A 19,021-nucleotide genomic window follows, 5' to 3' on the forward strand; every position below is an offset into this window, starting at 1 on the left:
AAATCTATGATGCCTAAGACGTGTTGTCTTCCAAAAAATCTTTCTGAAGTATCTATGTTTTAAGAATACATCAGTCTTAGCATGCAAGCTCATACATTACTCATGTGTTAATATGTGATACCATACTGTATTCAGACTTAGTATTGTTTTACCATTCCTCCTGCGTCTGAAAACCTTTCTACAATTTGCAGGTTATTAATAAAAAATAAGATACAGCACAGGACAATGGGCTGATGATAATAAAAAAGACTGTACTGTTTATTTTTTGATGGTCAGGCAACAGAGAACACGAGGAGCTTGAGTAGGACATTTCAAAAATTAAACTACCTTTACTATAATGTTAAATTCTATTGATACTGACAGCAGGAATATCAAGAAAAAGAGTATCTCAAATCATACATCTCCAAAATCTGTCCTTGAAACAGAAAACATCACATGAATCAGAGCATCACAGAGTGGTTGAGGTTGGAAGGGACCTCTGGAGGTCATCTGGTCCAAACCCCTGCTCAAGTAGCACCACCTGCACCCAGGACCATGTACAGAAAACAGCCCTATATGAAACACTGTAACATGAAAGCACAATTGTCCTCCAGAGTAATTTTTCAACAAGTTTAAAGAAGGCATTCCAAAGAAGTCTGCCCATCACACAGGTGTTAAAAAAGAAGTATTGACTAACATACAAGTAAGGTAAATCCAGTGGCTTCTCTATGCAGAAACATAGAAAGTTTTCTATATATGATCTATGCCATTACACAAATACGTTTTTGTTATCTAGAAGAGGTGACAAAATCAGACAGAAGTCCATGCCAATGACACCTTATTGTGTATACTGAGTATCAGATAAAATGATTTTAACAGTACGTGAAACAGTCTAAATAGATGATTTTGTGCTAAATTAATACTGAGAACTTAAAGCACAGTAAATGGGGGAATTTATGCAAAGCCCGTAATGCAAGGGTTGTAAATTAAACAGAGGGCTGTGACATATTAACCAATATTGGTTAATATACTGTCATGTGAATTAGATTATTTTTGGCTTCCTTAATCATAAATATTCCCCCATACATATTTATCAAACTAATATTGTTTTTCTTTAGAATAAATAGGAAAGTAAGGACAACTCTAGAAAAAGGGAAATATTTAACCAATAACAACAGATAAAAATATCCAGTTGCCTATTCTTAAACACTCACGTTCAAGACAATTGATATACTATTCATTTCCTCCACACGTTAGAGATAACAAGATACTTGAGGAGTCTTTAGGGAGGTAATAGTTAAACGATTAGCAAATTGAGGGCTGGTAAATATTGTTCTTTATACTGTTTTCAAATATATCATGATTTGTTTAAAAGAAATTCTTACCACAGCTTTGGCTGAACTTTCCTGCAAATCCCACAATAATATGTTATTATCAGCCAGAGAAATAATCTTTTTACCATCTCCCATAGGTTCCCACATAACACTGTAAAACAGGAGAAAAGATTGAAAAGATTAATCAGAATTAGCACTAGAAAGACATTTTAAGTTCATGTACCTAATCTGTTCCAACAATTCCTAAATGATTTTGATTATGGTTTCCTTCAGCTGAAACTGGCCCACATTTGAAGTGCAAAACTTGCCATTAACAACAAACAAGCAACTTTTATATGTCATAGATGAACGCTATAGCAGTGTCAGTTACTTAAACTGTATGATACAAAACCAGGCTTGCTTACGGAATCTTTTAGTCAGCTCTGGTGCTTTCCTTTTCCTTCTGAGTACCCTTTGACATCCTGTCCAAATCTGTCAGAAAAAGGAATGCCATTCAGCTTCCCTAGACGCAAGTTTAACTGTAAGAGTTTCCTGAAATCCCCACTTCATTTGCCATCCATTCTGTATATTCAATCAAGCAAAATGAAAAGTGATTATGTCATTGTAGCACAAGCCATTCTGCATCCATGCAAGGGAAAAACCAAAGGCCTTGACATGCACTCACTTTAAGGTTTCAAGCTAAATTACTTGAAAGTTCTTCATATGCGACTTTGCACATCATTTTTGGAGGTGCATCAAAAATCGTAAGCCTCAGAGCTTTGATGCTAACTGCTTCAAACTCAGCAGCTGTCATCACAGCTCAATCAACACACCCTTTTTACCTGATTCACCAGTTTTGTGCTATACATGAAAGAACAGAAGAAATCATCAGCCCTCATCTCTATTTCTAGCTACAAGAAGCAGCATACTCAAACCAGGGGGTACAGGCAGTGCAGCTAAATACATACACAAAAACCCTAGTAAGTTTTCTGGAGATCACAGTAAGGTCAAATGAATAATACTCATTATTTGATGAGAATAGGTTTCTGTATCCAAGACTTGTACCCAAGAGGTCTAAAATAAAATCGTGCAACTTCCTACCTCCACAACACAGCTAAAGATAGAAATTACAACTTTAATATCGATAGCTACATGGTGAACCTTTCTCCTATCACTAGACAAAAAACTTGATTTATTCAAAAGCATTTGACATACATGTTCTCAGTGCAAATGTGAAGAAATAGCTCTTGAAGTTTGTCAAGAGTCCATCACTAGACATAGATTTTCTAGGCTAACTTCTTGCACGAATCAAGTCAGTGTCTGGATTGAAGAGATGGAGTAAGGCTGTGTGAGTAGATGCAGTGTTGGGCAAGCAAGCCCAACATTAGGCAGCCAATGGCTACCTTCCTACCTTGGTACTGTACACTATAAATGCTCTTACACACCATTTATCTCCAAATTCATATTACTCTTTTATATTACTCTTACCTTCCTAATACAGTAAGTATGAGCTGTCTGACATCAGACCTAACCCAAGGGGCTCAATACAATCCAGGATATGCTATAAACCATTAGGAAGAGCAAGTAACAGAAATGTAGGTTCTTCACACCTTAGGTGAAATATTTCATTCTTATCTAAAATTTTCCACTTTGCTTCTTCCATGAGGAGTTTCATTGTTTTTAAACGCTGTACTTTTACTAAAAAAAAAAAAAAGTGCTTAGACAAATGCAACTGTTAAAGAGAAGCCAGGTGATAAGGAGAAGATAGAATCATGCCAAAAAAAAGGTAAATTAACACCATGCAGATGAAGAGGCTGGAACTATAAATACAGGTGTGTTGCTGACTCCTCACCCACTGAATGTTTCCCTAAGGCAAAAGAGAAGCTCAAAGAAAGGAATAGCTTCTGCATCTATCTTTTGCTGGAACCATGACCTGCATCCTTATTACATAGTCAGTCCATGGAAACTAACTACTTATAAAAGATCATTTGTAATGAGCTCTGTTGTATTAGGACAAAATCACTTCATTTAGCACTTTAAGCTGCCATCATGTTTTAGGTATTTTAACAAGCATATGGAACTAGAATGATTCTATGATTTGCTTTAAATTAGGCTTTTACTTTTATTATTCTCAGTCTTATTTTTAACTAGTGTTTTTTGTTAAAAGTTGTATGTTACAACTTGGACAAACTTATAAGCAAATGAAAACAAGAGTTGATAATAAAATGATCAAGCAGTTTCAATTACAGGTTCAAGCATCAATTTGCTTTATAATAATTAGAAGTAGCCAGTTGTCACAACTATGTGTATTTCAGAATTCCATATAGTTCTGCTGCACAGGTATATTTATTAAGTCCTTCAAAGAGATGAAAATACTTTATCCGCATATAATAGGATAAAATATCAATGCACCATGACCTCCACCTGATCACACAGTTAACCTTCCACAATTCACTTTCTCAAAGTGAAGACATCATTTTGGGATCATAGCTTTTAAATTCCATCAGAATTATCACTGCTATAAGAGGTGACAAATGGGTAAATTAAGAAATCCTCAAGATTTCAACCAAGATTTTTTTTTTTTAATTTTGCTTTTTTTTAAAAAAAAAAAACAACTATTTTTCTTACATATTGCTGGAAGTGCAACATTATTGTTTGGTGTTGACTTATGTAGATATTCTCTAATTATACAGAATAAAATTTGGTTTGAGCAATTACCTCTTTAAGGGTTCTTCCAGACAGAGATCAATATTCTCATCGCCTGTTGATATATTTGTTCCTTTTCCTACACTGATCACTGAACTTTTGGTTTTAAATGCAAGATTGGAAGCATTTTTATTTATTTTCTTTTTTTTGATGTTTTCAAAGGTGGGAAGAAATTGCATGTCTTTGAGTGTTACTGAGCTTCAAGGTAAAGAATTTTTATAGCTGAATAGTACACTAATTAGCACCAATTATATAACCCAGCTGACATATCTTAAAACAAAAAGGTCTCTGCACATTCACTCTGTCCTTGTGAGATGGCCATTTTGCTTCTGTTTAATTTATCCTTTATGAAAGTTCACTGTTTTATGGGTGTGGTTGTGGTGATCATTCACATTTTATAATTTAAGTGGTTATTCAAATCACCCTTTGTGATATGTTCAGCTGTATTCTGCAGCAGCAACTGAATGTCAAACATGAAATACCATAGAGAAGGGGAAAAACATGGGTAGGAGAAAAAACACTGCTTTCAAAGCAAAATATACATTTTAGAATATTTTTTAGACACAGCAGAAGTGGTGCTAATCTTTTAAAAAGAAAGCAGATAAACAGCAATACCATTTTCCCTGAGTGTGCCAACAGTTGCTGATGCTTACAGTTTTCAGAAATGGACAAGATACTTGTCAAATTCACAGCTGCCACTCAGAAACTGAGTGTCAACTTCACTGCTGCTCTTTAGATAATCTATAAACAGCAGACAAGCAATTATATTTGTTGCCTTTTACCCTGTTTTGTTATCATCTGACTCCTGATGCTTCAGATTAGCTTCTAGCTAGCAGTTTCTGGTTAAAAAATAAATCATGTAGAAAACATTTTCCTAGTAAAGAAAAAAAGAGAATTTACAATATTCATTCAAATGCACACATAAAAGGACTACATTATCTGTTTTATGCTGAATAGATAGTTAATGCCATCATTTATTAACATACTGAGCTTTTATAAATGAACAATTCAAGTTCTCCACTGTAGAATAAAGAAGAATAAAGCAACATGTAAACACTTTTGCAGATGTGAATTGAAGTCAGACATAATATGTTGGACAAAAAGTTTTAACTGTTCTTCGGTTTTATAAGAATAAAAGATTTTGTTAACTGAAAATTCTCACACACTGCGAAGTGGAAAATATATCCAAACATCCTGCAGCCTCAACAGAGGCCATCAGAAAAATTAATGTTATGTACCCAAATATCCTTCATTTTGTTAAGTACTGTAATTCAATGTTGTTGTTATTATAAGAATAAGGCTCAGAGGACAGCCAGGAATTCACAATTCTTACTCCTTACTCAAGTGCTTTACAGAGTGGCCACATTTTTGAATGAGAACAGTTCTGTCTGTTTTCTGGTATTGAAGTCTGACATGCTGCTGACGTATGTTTAGTGAATGCAGGTTATGAATTGTCTCAGAATACTAAACCACCCAGGTATATTTTGGTGTTCAAGTAGTCAAAACAAAGTAAGAGAAAAATCATAGCTTCCTTAAGTACACATATATAGACATAGAATGTTAAGATATAGAATAAGAATATAAGTTTCTTATGAAGAAGAGTATACTGAGGAAAATGAGAAAGGTAAAGATTAATTTGGCCAAGACCCCCCTTCTCCCCCTCCAAAGACACCTACTTTGGACTTCTTTCTGGCTCTTTGAATTATTTTTACATTAAAAATATAGCTGTTGCATAAATGTATGCAAAAGTATCCCACAAGGAGGTGACACAGGATAAATACTTGCACTAAACTGTTTTTAATTTCTTTCCCTTAAGTCATCAAACTAGAATGCTGGTGACCCCAGAAGTCTTTGTTTTAAATAAAAACAAAATAAAGGGTTAGCCTCAGTATTTGTATTTATCTCACTCCGTCTCTATCTACTGCAGATGTGCAATTACACAAGTTTATAGCAAGAAAAATAATTGGGCTCTCTAAAGCAAGAATCACAATCTTAGCATTGAGAAGATATTTTTGAACGTATAAACATAAGACAGACAGTCTGAATCCTAGGAGCTCACAATCTAATAGAAAGCATGGTAGGGAATTTGCTGCATGAAAGCAAGATATAGGACCCATTCATTTTAAGTTTGAGCTCCTAAATACCTATTTTGTAGTAAAGAGTATTATATTCTTGATAATTATTCACAATTTTAAGAGATGACCAACAGGTGAACATCTCCATAGTTCATTATAAAACTGAGACTTCCATCTAGGTGGCCACCCCAGAAAATGTATACATTATATTACATAACACTGCTTAAAATAGCAAAGCAAAGTGTCACTGCTAACATTCCAAGTTATGAACAGTTATAGATATGAATTGGCATCACCAGTCTGCAGTTTAACCAACATAACTAATGTCCTGAACATACCTGCAGCGCAGTAATTACTAGCGGGGACAAAACATGAAAATGCTATGTAACCACACGTGTGAAACAGTAAGTAGCAAGATCTACTTTACAGAAAGGGTGCTATGACTAACAGTTTTCAGACTTAAGACATTAGTCAGCCATTCTCTACTGTGTTCATTTTTTGCAGCAATAAAATACGCAAGTTGTACACAGGGACAGTCCTTGTGGAGCATGTGGTAAGAGCTCTAACAAAGTAACCTACCATTCTTCAGATTGTAGTTATTTAGAAGTCCTAAATTCCTTCCCATTGACTTGTAGGTGGAGCTGATTGTTTCTTCTATCTTCAGAGAAATAATCAATGTGAAAATCCCAGAGTATGAAAACCATGAGTAGCACTAATTGAAATCCATGCTACAGGGTAGATTTGTTTATTGTGCACATACTCAGGTTTGGTCTGTACTCTTACACTGACTGCTCAAGTTACAAAGATGGTCCTATCAAGGCTAGGGGGCTTCCCCAAACTCATTTGGTATTGGAGGTTAAGTCATTATAGTTGATTAAAGACATTATGAAGGTAGTTTTGCTTGGTTCTTCCCCACGTGTGCTTGTTCCAGACAGATCAGGAACATTAATCCATATTTCCAGAAAAAGAGCTGTACTTTCAAAGATATAAAATTCTTACTAGATTCTTCAGGACCCTACTTCCTCCTCTAAGGTCTGCTTTTTATCAGTATATACAGCATAGGTATCCAGGCATTCTTGCTTGACTTCCTGCTCATAGCAATGAGCTGTTCTCTAGCTCAGAGGAAGGGATTCCTGAATACCAACTGGGTTTCTTAGACCCTTCTGGAGCCCTATCACATGGGACTTATTGAAACAGATCTCTGAAGATCAGGAAGCTGCCACCAATGCTCTCCAGAAAGCCCCTGCATTGCTTACACCCTGCTGTGTTGTCCCTCCAGCAGATACTGGGACAGTTCAAACCCTGAACAAGGACCAGACCCCACAAGCACAAGAGTACTTCTAGCTGTCTGTAGGTCTCATCTACTTGTTCTTCCTGATCAGGCAGCTTGCAGCAAGCACCCATTACTGAGTCAGCCACATAGTTCTGCTCTCAAACCTTTGCACAAGATCTCAGCTAGCTCATCCTCCATCCCCAGGCAGAGCTCTATGATGCTCTCCAGCTGTGCTTACAATATAACTTCCCTCCTCATCTCCCCAGCCTGTCTTTCCTAAAGAGAGCCTATGTTTGAGGCCTGGCCTTGGTACTCTTCTCAGTTTTGTCTACACTTTTGTCTGTTACTTAGATCGAATAGACTAAGGATTTATCATATGCAAACAACATTTCCTATATGTTAAGTGCTGCTAAGTACAGCTATAGCAATATCAGTGTACAAGAGACCATAGTCCCAAACTCCCCAAGGTCTGTTGATTACCTTTAAGCTGCAAGTTATATAACTTGTTCAGCTTGACCAGAGCAGTAACATTAAAAACAGAATTGTCTTCTGTTTATTAAGATTAAAATTACATTATCACGAGGATAGCATTTTTTTGTTTTAAATAGATCTTGGACTGTATTACTAGTGTCCATTCTCTTTCAGAGGAGAGGAAGAGAAGAGGACTTCCTCCGTCCCCAACCCCAATAACTGACTTTTGTTTTCTGTTTTAACTTAAGAAGTTATGCCTTGTTTCTGACATTATATAAAACATGAAATTCAGGTTAAAGAATACAACACACTAAGGAAATACTAAAATAATTAATACTGGATTATATACAACAAGTATATTTAAATATCATGGCAGAAACACTGAAAAAGAGTATTCTAAAGCAAATATGCAAAAACATTGTAATTTCATTATTAAAAATTATTTCACTATTCCATCTCTGCCTTCATATATTGCCATTTGTTTTTTTTCCATGACATATCTACAGTAACAGAAGATCTAGAGTATATGTATCTAAATTACTGTAGGAGTGAGGTGTTTTGGGCAGCATAGTTTATTGTTCCTGTTGAACTCTATTTCCCACACCAGAAAAAGCGCTTTAAGACTAAAGCTGTGTATCTGCTTGGAGGATTTGCAGATACTATTACAAAGACAAACCTTTTACAGCTTTATGAACAACACACCAAGGAGCTAGAACCTACTCACTAACAAAGAAAAAGAATCAATTGGCAACATATTTCAAACAAAAAGCGGGGCCAAGGAGTTAAGAAAAAAATAAACTGTTAGAAGAGGTACAGTTAAAAAGTCTACATGAGGATTACAAGTTTATAACTTTGCTCATCTATTTTAATACTAACAGGAAGAAAGCTTCAAAGTAAGGAGTAACACATTTCACATATACAGACACTGATGCTGCATTACTGTTACCATTATTAATGGCTACACAGAATGAACAGCACATACAGAAGAACAGAATGAGTTTCTTCAACGAAAGCTGATAAAAAACAAAGATGGGTGTAAAGCCAGGATTCACTTCCAAAGCAGACGGACAGAAGTTAGACACCTTTTCCATTCTATAGCTTGAAGAAGACTTAAAGAAAAAGAATATTAAGGATATATGACATGTCATGAAAGAAACATCTAACTGACTTGTCTGTCAAAGATCAGTGAGGTGGCCAACCTAGGAAAAATGTTTTAGTGGTAGGAATGTCTGGCAGGAAAGCACACAGGGAGCTGTCAGATAGAAGTCTTGTCCAGCCTCTGGGGCCACGTGATGCTTACAGAATTTTCTATGTCCTAATGTAGAAATGAAGGGATGAAACAAGCTCATTTTTGAAACAGCTGGAGGTGGAAAGAGCAATTTCTGCAGAGTCATTTTAGAAGAAACATCAGGTGGGGTGGGGGAACAGCAGAATTTGCACAGTGTCATATGGGATTTTTCAAAACGGCAACATGGATATAACACATTCTTACTATTTTACATCTGTTTGCAACAAACAGGCCATCTGCATGGTTGGAAAGGAGTGAAAAAGGAATACACATCCAAGTACATTTTTCAAATAATAGAACAAATATGGCTAAGAAGAAAAAGGACAATTGCCTAGTAGGACACTCTTAGTGAAGACTTGTCATTTAGCAACTTTTTCCCAAAAAATTTATATATTCCATCTTTGTAACACCAGAGGTGGGTAATGGAGAATGTATGGAAAGAAACAGGTAGCAAACTATTGTTAAAAGCTGATAATTCTTTGATTCTGTCTGTAATTAATTAGCTTCACTGATATCCATCTCCTGTTAGCTTTGAATTTTCTGCATTATTTGAAGAAATTGAAAGGCCTATGTCACAAACAATTAGCATCAGTTAGGCAACTATTGCAGAAAGAAAAAAACATAGTAGTTTATACGCTAGCCCATGCAGTAGGCACTCCTGACACTCTCATTAAACCTCTACACAAATATCAAAGGGATCTCATTCCTCACAATTACTTTTCTGGTACCACGACATATGAAGTATTAAAATAAAATAAGGTTTTCATTTCAAAAGAAATCATGACTGCATTTATTATACGCCTTTGCTGTCAAGCAAATATAAAAGTTGATGTAATTTAAAGACTGTGTGATCCTCCTAAAAGAACTGTTACTTTCAAGTTTTAATTGATTGGATAAAGACCACTGAATTGTTTTGGACTTTTTTTTTTTAATATAAAGGTAGAATTTTCCTGTATAGATCCTAATCCTAACAAGGTGGTAGTATAGAAGAATTAATGTTACAACACGGCAGCAAACAAATGTTACCTGAATGCAACAGGAAAGCGTTAGAGCTGCTAAAAGAACATTTTCACTTTTCTGTGGAATTTCAGGATCTCTTACCTGCTCCCCCACCTTCTTAGGCTACTTGTTTGCCTAGTTTAGGCACCTGTTGAGTTTTCTGAAGCCTGTGCCATTCAAAAGCTGAGTAGAACAGTAAAAATTGAGTAAAGACTGTTCCCAGATCCAAAAACTTAGTTACAGAAACTATCTTAATAACTGAAAGTGAATAGTTACAGTTAATTTGTAACAACTCTTACACTGCAGATACACCAGAACCCTACAAAAGAACTTGCTTTCTCACCTGCATTTAACATGCTGGAAATCAGATTTTTGTCAAAAAACTGTCAAAACCAGAAAAGTATTTCAAAGATCTCGAGCAGGAGGTGCCTGAATGTTGTGCCTATGTAAGGAAAGCTTAGACTGCCAGTGGAAGTCACAAGCAATTGGAAATAGTGGTTTTGGTTCACAGAAGACAAATTGATATTAATACCTCCATGGTAGTTTTTACTAAGACATTTCATAGGTATTTGAGAACAGCATTCCATAAATGAAAAGAGATAAAGATAAGGAAACACAGGATTAGTTGTTTTTATTACCAGTAAACAAATAAGCAAAACCAATACCTAACGCACCAGATGTGGTAAGAAAATCCCCCCATATGTTCCTCATACATGACACTAGAAATAAGAAAATCTGTGAGGAAATTTTTCTTAGGTCAACAGAAAAGTAATGCAAGAAGATAAACCTTATTAAAAAGAAGGTAAAAAAAAATAAAGAGCAGTGAAAACAAAGAAAGTATGAGCAAGCAAAGCAGAGACAGGCAGTGGATGCCTACCCAGCATATACACACGTGATGAAAGCCCAATTTGTTTTATCCGCATTCAAAACATGCATTCTGACTGCTTATTTTCAAAGTTAACTTCAACAAACAACATCTCTATCAAATGTAAAATATTTAATTTCAAAAGCTATCATGACTTAAAAACTGTTCAACCCTCAGCCGGTGTAGAACTTGAGGCTTATTGCTATAGTGTGCCCTGGGGATGGAAACTCCTCCTCAGAGTGTACGTGGCCACCCTGAACCCCAGGTTCAGTGTCAAAATTGTGTTTTGTGAGTAAAACATACTCAGGCATATAACCTAATGAGAAGAGCATCAATGCCATATTTATGATACTTGAAAGAGCAGAAACACATACCGTAAATTGAATTTTAACCAATTATAAACACGGAAATTTTGTAATAGTAAAGTGACAGAAATAAGACATTCTACAGAGATCAACAATGAAGTTTGAATATAAACTGTGAATCAAAAATAGAGGACACCAAAGAAATGTAATGGCAAGAAATCATGGAGAAAACACACAGATAACAGGTATTAAAATAGTAGCAGGTATTTGTAAACACTAGCACTGAACAAAAACAATCACATGACAGGAGACAAAATTGAAAATGAACTTGTTACCAACTATAGCAGAGAAAAAAAAAAAAACAAACTGATTTTGGGCTTGCACATAAATTCACATCCTGATATTAAGCAGCAATGTGCCCCCTCTTTTTCCTCTGATGAAACCCAGGTATCTCAGTATCAGAGACATAGGAACAGATTAAGGGAAATAAAAAGACAAAGCACATTAATTTAAGGGGCAAAAGGTGAAGATAAAAAAAAGTCCTCATAATATTCCCAACTATATTGGAAAGTAATTATCTGAGGTTTTCAATAGTAAAAATCGCATTGCCTAATGTGATTGAAGAGTTATAAACAGAAGTATTCATATGAAAATGAGTAGCAAAGCTTTAAAAGTTGCTAACATTGAAAAATCTAACATTAGCTAAGCTGTGATATTAGAATAAAGTAGCCTAGACAACACACTTTTTAATTCATTGTTATGTCCATTCTTTTCTAAGAAGAACCTAATAAAAAGCCACCAAACCACACCTTGAAATTTCAAATACAAGCCCCAAACCAGAAATAGAGGCTTAAAACTTATGGTACAATGCATGACACAATGAAAAATCAACTGAATTAGCTATCACTTCTAAATTATCCATTAACTAGCTAGTAAGAAAAAAAGAAAAGAAAACTTTACGTAACTAGATTTTGAAAAGGAACTGAGATTGATTTTAAGCATCTTTCCTTTTTGATACAATTTAAAGTTACTGCTACTAGAATATATTTAAGGATAACGAGATCATGCTGGATACCTCACACAGCAGGTATCTGAATTCAGAAACCAGAAGCCCTTTCTACTCTCATTTAAGACACTTATAGTAATACCGACATTGACATTGCATTATCCCTGTTCAATTTCAGTTCAGAGATGTCACATTTCATTTAAAAAAAACCTGCTCTGTTGTTCCGTTTTTCTTAAAATTCTCTGATGATTGCGAAATGGACTGTAGAACCTGCATGATCATCTTCTGCTCTATTCTGACAAGCAGACATTTCCAAGACTTCTACAGACCATCTTCTTATAATTTCAACTTTTCCTGCCCGTGGAAGGTGGCCAGGTGGTCCCACAAACACAAACAACATTTCAGTTGGTGAAATAGCAAACGTGTTAGCAGTTCTTTGCCCCACATCTGTTCAGAAAGCAGGGGAAACATGTCATATGCATTTCCCAGAAGCAAAGTATTTATGAATACCCGACAGACACATTTAACTTTCTTTCAAAGAACAGAAAAGAAAGGGAAACAAACCTCCATAGTTCTCTCTGCAGTATTACAGCTCTTTTTGTCTTTTCTTGGATAACAGAAAAGATTAGTTCACCAAATAATGAATTCTTATCCTTAATAAACAATAAATGACTTGCACTCATGCCAGATCAGGTGAGTAGAGACTGAAAAGCAACATCAAATTTATATTCCATGAAAAGACAAACACTAAGTATAATACCTTTGTGCAACAAAGGCTTTAGATGGGGGCAGGTGGGGAGAAGCACATTAAAACAGTACACAGGCTGTTACTCCATATGTGTTTGTAGGACTATAATAAATGTTTTTAATCTATGAAACATCTGGGACAAAAATCCAATTTGTACTTTTTTAAAAAATGTGTAGTTTTAAAGTGTGTAGTATAGCCTCTACAATATAAATCTGCACAAGACTAACAGCACAGGTCTCTCCTTTAGTTTTTTTCTAGGAGTATAAAATATGCAGAATCCTACCAGGCCATATTGCCATGGGCTGTGTTGTCAAGGTGACAGAGTAGCTCCAGGGTTTGAGTGTTGCTTGATGAATCATCAGGGGATTCATGACTGCCTGATTCCAATTCCTTCGGCATCCTCCAAACAGCAGCACATGTCATGACTTTACTGTCTGAAGCTAAGCAACAAAGAATAATGTCAACAGATCATTGTATGGGAGACATATTTTGGATACAGTGCATCAACATTTACACAAATCTATAAGCAGTGCACATCTGCTGTTTAAAAAATTTTAAAGTATTAGAGTAAGCTGAATCAAAGAACACAGAACATGGATACCGACAGACCCCAAGTTAGCAGTCAAGTTGCTGCAAACTCATAATTAGCATTCATTCAACCCAGTTCTCCCTGTTTTGAAGGCAAAAGTCAGTGCCCATGAAAACAACAATGTTTAAGGCAAGTTTTCAAAGCTTCATTCCCCCTGTTGACGTCAATGAGAATAATGCACAACTTGTATTACGTGAGCCCTTAACAATTGAGACACTTAATATTTTCCATTCAGGGGCTACCTTCAGTTAAACCTACAGCATTATGTTGTATCCTTTGCTACCAATAACCGTTTACCACTAAACTTCAGGTTTCTACCCAAATACATTCCTGTATCTCCAGTGAACAAAAACAGCTTCCAAAAGAAAACAGAACTTATATGCATATAGCAAAGTATTACAACATACAAGGAACGAGCTGACTATAGATTGAAGGGGAAAAATACCATATGGTTTATAGAATACCATAAGGTAACGCCCATCACCCCCCCCAAAAAAAGGAATTTCTAGCAGCACAGAATGGGAAGAGATGAGAGCAGCACCACCTATGTTCATATCGTTACAAGCTGTGGTCCAGGCTTCCCAGAACAAGGACAGGTCAATTATCTACTGCAGCAGGAACAAAGAAACCAGCTACGGGGATGTTAGGTGAATGGAGGGTGTCACTACCTGCTGGAGGATGCTAAGTGCAAAGTACAAAGCATAAGCAACGGGTGAAACGTTTTGTGTTGCAAAGCCTTTTCACGTGTGTCTCTCATTGTTCTGTCTTCAGGTACATCTGGCTGATCTTAGTCCAGTGCCTGATTAAAGACCCATGAGCAGACATGACCAGCTCGGATCAGCAGAGAGGAAAACAGGAATGACTGTAGTAATGAGGGCGTTTGTTTTTAAAAGGGTGGATGGTAAATCTGAAAAAGGCCTTCTCAGGCTCAGTGACATTTAACAGAAATGTCTCCACTACAGAGGTAACCAATTTGAATATTATACACACAAAACAGGCATTCAAGCAACACACAATAGGACAAAAAGCAACATCCATTTCTGAAAAAAGTAAACGGTGTAAGAGAAGGAATTTAAGGTATGGAATTCAGAATACATGAGCACTACGTATTTGATAGAGCGCACTAAGTATGAAATATATGTATGATTTTGGTAACTGTATAGAAATTCTAGTTTGCTGTATAACAAGTTGAATACAGTATCAAGAGACTATATATCAGAAGATGATGGATAATCACTTATTTATTAGCATGTAATTGAGCTTGTAATAATACTAATGCATGCTAACTAAATAGCCATTTCTAAACCATTTGAGGCAAATCCTTCCCTTTAAATCAATGTGCCACTGAATAAAGAATAGGAAGAGGTAGCACATGGCTACCTTTCTTTAACAAAGGGCAAGTCAATGCACAGTATGCATTCTACACAACACAAATAAAGATAACCTAAACTGAACGTGCAATGTAGTTTGAGAAACTAAGATTTACTCCGTGTTTTGGCTAGATACTCAAATATGTGGCAGAATGTTAAAATGTTAAAGAACACTGAAAAGAAATTTACGGTGTATTAGAATTAGTGAAAGGTCTGTACCATGCATATAAAGCTTTAGCTTTTCCACTATCACCAAAGTCTATTCAGAGAACCACAAAAGCCATCATGGAAAATGAACTACAAATTTCTCAAGCTATCTTTGCTGACAGAACAGCACCACGAGTCTCAAGACAACCTTACAAAGTCATTTTAACTTCTCAAAAATTAAAAAAATAGAAAAAATAAGAATTCTAAAACAACTAAATGAGCAGTGATTTGAAGAGTGGTTGAACCTGAAGAAGAAAATATTGAAATCTTTCTGAAACTTGATGTAACCCAGGCTCCTATAGCACTTTCATGCTTTGAAAATTTGTCAAAGGCCACCAATTGTGAATGCATACAACATTTCTATGAAGAATTCATATTTGTTTTCAGATTATAACTGTGGATGCTTCTAAGGAACAAGATGGAAGTATATGTTGGTATTCCTGGCAGAAGAAATTTACTTGGGTAATAAAAACAAATTTAACAGATTTCCACATCTTACAAACCTATGTAAGCCATTTCTTGGTGCCCAGCATATATTCTCTCTGGAAAGCTGCTCTGACTATACGATGCGTATCAGATGCCATTTGCTCTTCCAAAATGCATGAGAAGCTTCTCTTTCTGGAAAGTAATTTGAGCAAGCTAGACTTCTGTATTAATGACTGTGATTTTGTAGGACTTTAGGCAATCTTTTTTCTTTTTATTAGGTTGGCTCAGAATTTCACATGCAAAACTCCGTGCCATCCTATGTGTTTCACTTCCATGGGGCTGGTGGTATGGGAGAACAATTCTGTGTGTGTCAGAAAGGAACAACACTAAAAGCCAGCTTGCACACAACACACAACTCCTCAAGATGCAGCACACTCAGTGTAGTGCTCTGCTTGCAGCTGGGTTTGGAGATGAGCATGGAAAAAAAAAAAAAAAAACAGGCTGCTTTCCAGCTATTGAATGATCAACTATTATAAACAACAGCATGTGCATTACAAATCTTCAGCTTTCATTTTTACTGTTTGGACAAATTCTGGAATTACATACATAGCTAAAACCTGTAGACTGAAAAGACTTAATTGAGAGTACTTTTAGTTTCTCTTTGCACTTCTTATGTACTCATCTACAGTTCTGACACTATTAATTCCTAGATGTGTGAAACCAATATGGAATCACCACTGCCTCCCACAGAAGTAATTTTAGATACACCTGGTCTTATCCTTAGGCTTGGTTTTCCTTTATATAAGGAACTTTGAAAGTATACACCATTTTTGTCCTGGTAAGCAGGCAAACTATGTCTGAGTTAAAGTATCATTCCATTATGACATTCCACTACGACATGAACTTTTTTGTGGGTCATGATTCATTTTAATCAAAAATGCACTGGCAACAAACCTTTATAAACCCATAGACAGAAGATAACTCACTGCATAGAAATCCAAGTCCCACAATAAGCTGCTTGTGGCTGTACGAGAAGTTCTCTAGTAGCACAGTTTCTGGAATTACCCACCTAGTTGTAACTTCCCAAGCACTCATATTAAAATTTGCAAACAATATTACTAAGTAATTTCACTACTGCTTCTATAGTTCCACTGCTTACACTGAATACCTAAGGGCAAGCAGAAACCCCAGATTTTCCCTTATTTTACTATCTTCACTTCATCCCACTGCATACGCACATTGATAATGACAAGGTTGTTATCTATAACCTCTTGCATTATTTCTCTAAAAATGTTAAGAGACCAATATGAATGAATGTAATATTGAAATGACAATACTAGTTACTCTATCAAAGAAAGAGCAGCAAGCAAAACACATAATAACTAGGTCATATCTCTATGCTTTCCTTAAAGCTATTCACATAGCTGGAGACCACTTTTCCTTACCTCATATTTAAACCAGAATTTTTATTTCTTTATGGCACAGCACCAATGCAGAAAAAAAATAGATAAGGTTAAGCTAGCTACTGTTGCAGTCTTATCACTGAGTGTATGAAGAAATATATTTGTAGGTTTAACTAAGCACTAAATAACTGTTAAGTTACGCTTTCATAAAATATAAATAAAAGGTTCGCAGAAGGGAGTCCTGCTGTATTCCTAAAGCATTGTTCAGAAGAAATGACCCAGGACTAAGACAATGAACTGTTGCATCTTTGTCACTTTTGTTCCTCATTACTCAAAAAAATCCTCGTCTAATCCATCATGCACCTTCAGCACACCTTTCACTAGGTACAGTTAAGGCCAGAGTTAGACATGCTTTAACAATTGCAACAACTCCTCCCCAGCTTCATTAACACGAACTCCTGGGCAGAGGACATCACACTCACAGATCTGCCAGAGTGACTGTACAGTTTGTTCTACCTGGTTCTGTTGAAATGATCCAAGCTCAAGAACAAGCAAACAAGAAGTCGAGGAATAAGCAAATATCCCACATTTTGACAGCACTCAGTTGGAAAGCATCTACACACGCAGTTATGCTGGCAGCTCTGAGGGTGCAGTAACTGCAGGAGACAAACTTTGGGGAGTTCATCCAAAGCCTAAGAGAGCTACAGAGCACAAGACCTTCTTCAGATGCCTACTTTACAAGTCAAGCAAGTGAGAAAACTCTCTGCATGCAGAGTGTGCAATTTGCAAAGGGTCACAACTTGGTCAAATCAATACCAATTTTCACTACAGCACTCCAAAGGACTTCCCAATGAGGACTATTTCCATAACAATTTTCAGCTTCCCACGACCAGCTTTTTCAACACAGAAAAAGGGTAGAAGTTATACACAGGTGAAGCATCCTGTTTATCAACCGCTGAAAAAAAATGTTCCCCTGGGAGAGCTGCTCCAACTTCACCAGCTCTGAGAAAGAAATAAGCCTCCCACCAAAAATAATAAAAATATAGGTAACCTTAAATATAAGCACTTGTTACTCCTTTAGAGAATTATAATACATAAACAGATGAATTCACTGAAGCACTGCTGGCTGGAATGCTGTAGCAAGCAGACATTCCTCAACATCTACAGAGTCATTTCAGGACTAGAAGCAAAAAGAAAAATGTGAATATAAGTACACAGACTGCTGATTCCAGATGCAATACTTCTGCTCGTTATACTAGAAGTCATTCCTGTTCTTATGAAAAATTACATCTTGCTATAAGTTTCCAGATTTTTAAGCAAGAAGGAATTGTCTAAGCACTTCAAACAACCCCTGATTTCGATTCATGAATTCCTACAGACTCGCATAGTAAAAGTGAGCTCTGTCAGGTCTCCAGATTTAGAGTGAATAACCTAAAAGTTTATAAAAATTTGATTGACTTTTAAAAGATTTATTTAGAAAATTCTATAGCCTGGAAAACTACAAAGAATTCTTTGCATGGAAAGCAACAAACATAGTCCAGACTAGTGCTGAATCAACAGTGTGGGAAGATGTAAGATGATTACACAGTGATTGCAGTTTGGGTCTAAATTAGTTCAGAAATGAGGCCAAGTGTAACACATGCTGGACTTTAGCAAGTTTTCAGATTGGTGCCATTATAAAAATTTGTTTACAGAGACATCTTGAAAAATACAGTTTATTCCCTTTAATAAATTGCAAGTTTAACAAGGACATGACTTATAATCCCAGTAAATATTCTAAGAAACCAACTGATAGCTGGATAACTGACACAATAACTCAGAATAGATGCAGAAGGAAGAGATGTGGTCTATAGCCACTGAAGACAGTAAGTGGTCTGAAATAGAGCTCCAACATAACAAGTATGCCTTTTTGTTCTCACTAATACAAAAACAAAGGTCTAAGATTTTGCAATTGAAAGTAACCCAGTAATTTCATTGTTTTTCCAAACTTAATTCCTT

At 36.0% G+C, this 19,021-nt stretch overlaps 1 protein-coding gene across 2 annotated transcripts in view; it reads right to left on the reverse strand.

Moving 5' to 3' along the window:
* Positions 1–19,021, reverse strand: part of EIPR1 (EARP complex and GARP complex interacting protein 1) — a 74,079-nt gene that overhangs the window by 20,588 nt on the left and 34,470 nt on the right. For both annotated transcript variants that reach the window (XM_068678517.1, XM_068678518.1), the window contains exons 4-5: positions 13,312–13,468; positions 1,365–1,464 (exon numbers count right to left, since the gene is read on the reverse strand). In XM_068678517.1, the coding sequence (XP_068534618.1) occupies positions 1,365–1,464; positions 13,312–13,468 (257 nt within the window). The remainder of the gene's footprint in view (positions 1–1,364; positions 1,465–13,311; positions 13,469–19,021) is intronic.

The sequence above is a fragment of the Anas acuta genome, chromosome 3, assembly GCF_963932015.1.
Source record: "Anas acuta chromosome 3, bAnaAcu1.1, whole genome shotgun sequence".
NCBI classification, from domain to species: domain Eukaryota; kingdom Metazoa; phylum Chordata; class Aves; order Anseriformes; family Anatidae; genus Anas; species Anas acuta.